General features: G+C 30.7%; 1 protein-coding gene across 1 annotated transcript; it reads left to right on the top strand.

Moving 5' to 3' along the window:
* Nucleotides 1-3,239: 3,239 nt before the first annotated feature.
* LOC107958903 (patatin-like protein 2) lies at nucleotides 3,240-5,983 on the top strand. Its single transcript, XM_016894811.2, has 7 exons — nucleotides 3,240-3,446; nucleotides 3,531-3,712; nucleotides 3,801-3,987; nucleotides 4,071-4,232; nucleotides 5,066-5,371; nucleotides 5,453-5,628; nucleotides 5,699-5,983. The coding sequence occupies exons 1-7, from the start codon at nucleotides 3,312-3,314 to the stop codon at nucleotides 5,766-5,768; spliced, it is 1,218 nt and encodes a 405-aa protein (XP_016750300.1). The 5' UTR covers nucleotides 3,240-3,311; the 3' UTR covers nucleotides 5,769-5,983.
* The last annotated feature ends 1,822 nt before the right edge of the window (nucleotides 5,984-7,805 follow it).

Genomic DNA, 7,805 nt, shown 5'->3' with positions numbered 1-7,805 from the left:
CTGCACAATTTATTGATTGTCATTTTGATGAAACAACATTCCCAACATTAGAGGGAGAGAAAATACAACTGGTAAAAGACATTACATGGAATGGATGGATCATCATTATCTTAATTAGATCCTTGCACAAGTTAATGTGAACAAGAAGTTTAAAGGATCATACATTTGCAAAACATCGCCAATCAACTGCCAAATTCATTTATTGACCTAAAGAGAATTACAAAATCTCACATACTAGCTGAAAATGCTCCGGTATGAAATGATATCCCAATAGGGCAAATTGTTAGTGCAAAAGAAAGTAATCCACGCCTAAAGTGTGGAAGGCCAATTGGTTCCAAAGATAAAAATTCTCGTAAAAGAAAAGGAGTAATTGTTCAAGATGGTAATATTGTGGAGGCAAGTGCCTAAGAAGAGGCTAAAGATATAACTAATCAAAAACCTCCAAAAAAGGTTCAAGTACCTAAAAATGGTGATAACAAAGAGATCTCAATAAGTTATGTTACTTCAGGAAAAAGATGGAACCGAAAAAATATAATTATCGACAATAATTTTGCTTATAATGTTGCTAGTGAAATAGCAAAAGAAAATGAGGATCTTGAGCCTAAATCTATTGAGGAATGTAGAAATAGAAAAGGTAGGCCAAAATGGAAAGACACAATTGAAGCAAAATTAAATTCACTTTCTAAACATGAGGTTTTTGGACCTATAGTCCAAACACCTAAATATGTAAAGCCAATAGGATATAAATGGATATTTGTGCGAAAATGAAATAGGAAAAATGAAGTCGTAACATATAAAGCACAACTTGTAGCACAAGGATTTTCGCAAAGGCCCGACATTAATTATGAAGAGATATATTCTCCTGTGGTGGATGCAATCACATTTAGATATCTTATTAGACTGGCAGTACGTGAAAAGCTTGGCATGCATCTAATGGATGTTGTTACAACCTATTTGTATAGTACATTTGATAGTGAAATTTATATGAAAATCCCAGAAGGATTTAAAATCCCTGAAGGATATAGAGTTTCCCGGGAAAATTGCTCAATCAAATTAAAGAAAAATTTATATGGATTAAAACAATCTGGACGTATGTGGTACAATCGTCTTAGTGAATAATTGTTAAAAAAAGGTTATAAAAATGATCCAATCTGCCCATGTGTTTTTATAAAAAGGTCTGAATCAAATTTTGTGATAATTGTTATTTATGTTGATGATCTAAATATTATTAGAACTCTTGAAGAGCTTCAAAATGCAATAAATTATTTAAAGAATGAATTTGATATGAAAGATCTTGGGAAAACAAAGTTTTGTCTTGGCCTGCAGATCGAGCATTTAAAAGATGGAATTCATGCCCATCAGTCAACTTATACGAGAAAATTCTCTGTTTACTTTAAGTGTTCTTTTATTTAATTATTTTATAACAATAAGAAATTTGAGATTACCAAGAAAAAAAAACTTTTCTTGAGGGAACAAAGCCTTTGGCACCAAAATCCCAAACCAAGTTTGGACACCACTATGCTACAAAACCCCCTAATATGCACAATTTTAACACCATATTCCAACGGTTAAAAATACAAAAACTCCATCAGATGAAACCACTACTCCTACATGTTGAAACCAATAATAGATAATTGTTTAGGCAAGCTAAATGAATGAATGTGACAGATGAAGTGGAGATTTTTTATGATAAGGGATAAGGAAATATTTATATAGTTAGGTCTTTTTATGTTTACAGATCCTATCTTAATGAGTAAATTCAGTATCTTTAATCTTGATACAATAAGTGATTTAAATTCTATCACACCCTATATACCAACTTCACTTTATATATAAAGACTTAGATTACTCACCTCTAAGTTTGAGAACTTAGGCAATAAACAAAATTTGTATACCTTCTCAAAAGTACATAGAATATGTTCCATTATAAATAAATAAGTGCTCTAAATACTCTATTACAAGACCTATAAAAGTCTATTAATATATAAAAGTTCAAGAGTTGCTAACAGATTAAGAGGTTAATTACAATCCAATCCCTTCTTCGAAGTAGCTAAAATAGCATCGATACAATATAACAATAAAGACTAAAGTAAATTGGATTGTTGGAGATAAGTATTCAATGTCTGTCTTGGTCCAACATCCTTAATTCAAGGGATTTGATATGATTCGATTCGATCTGATCCGATCCGATTCAATCCTTATGATATGTTTCTCCAGATAGATTGACCTTTATTAAAGGGTTTGAATACTTGCACAATATCAATATCAATATCAATCATAACCCAAAAATTTTGTTTCAAAAATTACCAACTTTAAATATAAATGGAACTTTAAATATAATTGCTTTTATTAACCGTTAAAATATTAGTGGAAAAAAGTTACAAAACGGTAAGCGTCGGTGGTTTTTTTACATGGAGTTAAATTTTGGAATCCAATCTCATCGGTTAAGCTATTTTTATCAAAAAAAAATTATTTTATTAAAAAAAACTCTATCTTTTAATTTTATAAAAAATCATTTTACCTTTTCATTTAATTTTTCGTATTTTTAGTTATTGAATTTGTATTGTTTGTCAAATTACAATAAATTAGATGAAAAAATTAATATTTGTTAATTTTACTGATGTGGCTTTCAAGTGGATGTCACGTTAGCAATTAATAATTTTTTGATATTTAAAAAATACATGTGTATGCCACCAAGGGCAAAGCCAAAAAGTTTTTATAGAGGCGAAATTAAATTGTAATTTTTACGATAGTAAAATTGTAATATCACCATTTTAATAACTTATATCTATATAATTTTTAAAAGATTAAATCAAATTTTTATCATTTTTAAGGGGTCAAAGTATAATTTTACTTTTATTAATTTAAAATTTTAAAAATTTTAAAAAATCTAAATGAAAAATTTTCTAGTTTAAGAGGGCAAGGCCCTTGCCCTTTCCAACCTCTAACTATGTTCTTGTATATCATGTCAACAAATAATACAAATTCAAGTTAAGGAAAAGTCGATAAGTTAAAAGAAAATTAAATTACCTTAAAAATGTCATGATTTCTTTGAAATTGCTGTAGGTTTGTGACTTTTTTTTGTTGGGTGGTTGAAAGAGATAGATTACGCAATTAAAATATAAAATTTAAGAAAAACATGGTTCCAAATTCAACCATCTTTATCCATCTCATTTTTGAAATTTCCACCAAAATTAAATGCCGGTAAGGTCTATAAATACTTGAGGTTCCCAGGTCTTTGGTACATAAACACACTCTTTATTTCCTACTTAAGAGCTTAAATCTTGTAGCATCACTCCTTTCTTCTCCTAATGGAAAAAAGTACTGGAAACCCTAATCACCCTCCATGTCATGGAGATCTTATCACTGTTCTCAGCATTGATGGAGGTGGAATTAGGGGAATCATTCCAGGAATAATTCTCAGCTTTTTAGAATCTGAGTTACAAGTAATCATCATTTATTTATTTGTATATCGTCAAACAGGTGTTGTAATTTCATGGTTATCTAATCAATAATAAATTGATTTGCAGAAACTGGACGGTGAAGAAGCAAGAATTGCTGATTATTTTGATGTGATCGCCGGAACTAGCACCGGCGGTCTCCTTACCACCATGTTGACATCTCCCAACGAGAAAAATCGACCCCTATTTGCTGCCAAAGACATCAAGGCCTTCTACTTCGAGCATGGCCCTAAAATATTCCCTCAAAGAAGGCAATTCATTGATCATATATATATATATTTGTTCATAATAATAGATCATTGCCAGCAGGTTACTAATAAGTCTTGTTTAATTCAACAGGTTTCCATTTTCTGGTGTTACAAAAATTATTCAAAGTGTGATGGGACCAAAATATGATGGCAAGTATCTGCATGGAGTTCTTAAGGAAAGACTAGGAAACACAAGGCTGAACCAGACACTGACTAACGTTGTAATTCCAACTTTCGATATCAAGAAACTTCAGCCCATCATCTTTTCTAGCTATGAGGTTGGTCTTGAAATTAAGTTTTCGTCAACTATTTTATTACCCTAGTTTTTGACTTTCACTTATGTTTAAATCTACTTGTTTAGGTGAAGAAATCTGCAGGCCTTAATGCCTTGATGTCAGACATTTGCATTGGAACTTCAGCCGCTCCAACTTATCTGCCGGCCCATTATTTTGAAACAAAGGACACTGATGGAAAGGTTAAAAAGTTCAATCTTATCGATGGTGGGGTGGCTGCTAATAATCCGGTAAATACATGACGAAACTGTTTAAATATCAAGCACAAACTCCTGTCATACAAGTGTTTTTAAGGGTCGGACATAAGATTTGACATAGTTGTTGATGAGGAAATCAATAAGGGAGGAGATTGAGGGGGAGATGTGGTAATGTAAAGGAGGCTGAATCAGCTAAATAGGTAGAGTTGGAGAAAGTGAAAAGAAGGATGAGGAGGAAAATTGTTGTGAAGGTAAAGGAGGCTGAATGCAAAGTTTGAGTGCTTAGGGTTGTTCTTCCACTTCATCATTATAGAGGGTATTAGTAAGGAAAGTCTCGTAGTCTATTATGGTGACGTGTTAAGTTGTTACCAATAGATGGAATAGGGGGTGAACGTGGACTTATTGTTATTCTTTTTGAACTAGTATGAAATTATTATACTTAGGTGAATTTTAATAATCTCTAAAATGAAATTTAGATTGAATATTAGGCACGTTTTATTATCAATAGTTAATCTCTACGAAAGGTAACTCACTCGAAAGATTAAACAGTTGATCATAATTTAAAAAATGAGAATTAAAAGAATCATATATAAACATTTTTTCGACACTCTAGAATGTCACTTGTTCAATCCAAGGGGGTATAACAATAATAAAATACACATTTGAAGACACATAAAAAAAGTAAAAAAAAAATGCAAGTTATACAAAAAAAAAAAAAAAGAGAAATCAAAGCGGATACTTGTATCATATTTGTTTCATGTCATGCCTGAATTGCATACTTGTGTCCGTGCTTTCTAAGTCTTAAATCACTTTTAATATGATAAGGAATTTGATGTGTTGATGAAATCTGCTATTGAATGTTATAGGCTCTAATTGCCATGGGTGAAGTGACAAAACAGATTCACAAAGGCCATTCAGATTTTTCTTGCATTAAAGCAGCAAATCATTACAATAGATTCTTGGTGCTATCTGTTGGAACAGGCTCAGAAAAACTTGCAGAGAAATACACCGCAAAGCAAGCGGCTCAATGGGGCGTACTTGGTTGGTTAACCTCCGGCAATTCAACCCCATTAATCAATGCCTTTTCCGAAGGCAGTGCTGATATGGTTGATTTCCACATTTCCGTGATTTTCAAATCTTTAAACTCCGAACAGAATTATCTTCGCATCCAGGTTAACTTAATTAATTGAACTTCAAGTGCAAATTTTTTGCTTCAAAAGAAGATGGTTCCTAATTTATTTGAAACAATGCAGGATGATAAGCTGAAAGGGGAGGTTTCCTCTGTGGATGTTTCAACGGAGGAAAATATGAAAAATTTAGCTAAAGTAGCAGCAAACTTACTGAATAAACCAGTTTCAAGGGTGAATTTCGAGAATGGAAATTATGAACCTTCAGGAAACTTAGAAACCAATGCTCAAGCTCTCATAAGGTATAATATTGCTTTGAATTCAATATCGTTTCTTGCCTCCATTAACACATCTTCATCCTGGCATTAACAGGTACGCGAAGCTGCTGTCTGAGGAAAAACGCCGACGTGTAAAGACATCGTTGCACAAGCTTGGCCCATAATCAAATTACTTTCTTTATATGTATGTTTGCAAAAGTTTGAACTGAAATAATTGTTAATTCGAACTCTATCCAACGGTAGTATGAAATTAATAAAATGTGGTGGATGATGTTCGTAATTTGCTATCGTAATTGGATATGTAATCAATGGTAAATTTAAAGGATTTCTGTGCTTATAAATATTGACATTTTATATATTTAACTGATTATTTTTACTGAGAAGTCAATTCGTTGGTTTTTTTTTTTAAATATTTGACTAATAAACAAAAACCTTAAGATTGAAAACTTTTGTTTAATTTTAGCCAATGTCACATTCACCAAATGTTACGAAAATTACACTGTCACAACTAGTGTTATATGATAATGCTTATGACGTTAATATTTTTTAAGAAAAAGCAGAAGATATAGGTTTGAATTGTACAAAGAAACTAGATTGTGGATATTCACTTTCCTTATTGTTTTAATGGATTTTATTAAGTTTTGAAATTGATATTTTTGATAAAAAGAAATTTGTAAAAAGCAAAGAAAACGTCTATGTAATATCATTCTTTTATATCAATAGTTAACTGTGAGTAAAACTTGATTCGACTCGAAAAAATTGAAAAAATTTCAAATTTCGAGTTCAAATAACTCGAATAAATCGAATACCAAACTATAATATTTTACATTTTTATCTCAAACTCCCAAACATTTGTACTTTTCCCCCAGTATTTTTACTTCTTCCCACTCCCCCTAAAACTTTTACTTCCCCCAAACCACCTCCATCTACCCCAAACCTATTTCCCCCTTAAAATTTTTTTACCCTAAATTTTACTCTCCCAACCTTTAAAACTTTTTATTTTCCCTCTAAACTTTTACTTTTCACCTTTTACCCCAAATAAAAAATCATTCAACAAAAATTCCTAAACCTAAATAGTAATAATTTTATTTATATCTACTATTTATATTATTAAATTAAATTTCACATTTTGTACTATTTATATTATTGAATTGTTTAATCGTATTAAATCTTATAAATTTCTGTTAAAATTGAATTATTGATGATGTCATAAGATATTCATGAATAATATATTCATGTTAATTAAAAAGACACATTTTTTTATATTTAATATATTTTTTAATTTCAAAATACATAGTGAAAAAAATTAGAAGATAATTCCATCTCACTTGACTCGATTCGAGAAAATTTCAAATCAAATTAGGATGATAAAATAGGATTCGTCAACTCGATTAACTCGAAATTTTTTCATCCAATTCGATCGAACGCTCGCCCCTATCAATCATTGGTTGAGTAAAAGGCAAACCTGATCTTGGGGGCCAATTTGTAACTCTAAAAAATCATGTAAACACATAAGACTATAAGTGAGCAGAGCATTCGATCAACAGTTTTGTTTTTGCTTGTTTATGTTCATTTATTAAGCTAAATAAATACACATGAACAATATTTTCAAGTTTATTTATCAAACGAACCAAACATAAATAAAATTTGTTTGATTCATTTATATTCACAAATAAGCTCATTTATGTTTGTTTAAAGCTTGTTTAATAAATCATTTAAAGCTCGTTTATTGTTTCATTAGTATATATTAATAAAATTATTTTAGTTTGTATGTTTTTTATTTATAATATAATAATTAATATTTATATTTATATTTGACTATTTTATATCTAAAAAATAATTTATATATATGTTTATTTATTGTTTGTTTGTTTATTATTCATGAACATGTTCACGAACATTAAATAAATGAAATGAATGCACATAATTTTAAATAAACAAACCGTAGCACCTCAAACTCGGCCCAGACGTTATGGCCGGATCCGACATGCCACATCGAAGCATTCAAAACATTTCCGATCCAGAAAGAAAACTTACTGAGTGTTTTAAAAGATGATTTCATTATAGGTTAAAGTGAATGGAAGTTGTGCACCAGGTAGGAAACCGGAAAAGAGGAGGTGAGTCCATCGGACTGCTTAAGTACCAAATCCCTTCGGATCCAATCCTAGACATGCAAACCGCCATTGCCATACCTTAACGTC

The sequence above is a fragment of the Gossypium hirsutum genome, chromosome A03, assembly GCF_007990345.1.
Source record: "Gossypium hirsutum isolate 1008001.06 chromosome A03, Gossypium_hirsutum_v2.1, whole genome shotgun sequence".
NCBI classification, from domain to species: Eukaryota; Viridiplantae; Streptophyta; class Magnoliopsida; order Malvales; family Malvaceae; genus Gossypium; species Gossypium hirsutum.
This window is presented reverse-complemented; position numbering and strand designations above follow the sequence as displayed.

Bases quoted from the DNA above. Each gene is read 5' to 3' on its own strand.
- LOC107958903 (XM_016894811.2), top strand. From the start codon at position 3,312: ATGGAAAAAAGTACTGGAAACCCTAATCACCCTCCATGTCATGGAGAT. The intron at 3,447-3,530 runs GTAATCATCATT...ATTGATTTGCAG, and splicing joins TTTTAGAATCTGAGTTACAA to AAACTGGACGGTGAAGAAGC. The intron at 5,372-5,452 runs GTTAACTTAATT...GAAACAATGCAG, and splicing joins AGAATTATCTTCGCATCCAG to GATGATAAGCTGAAAGGGGA.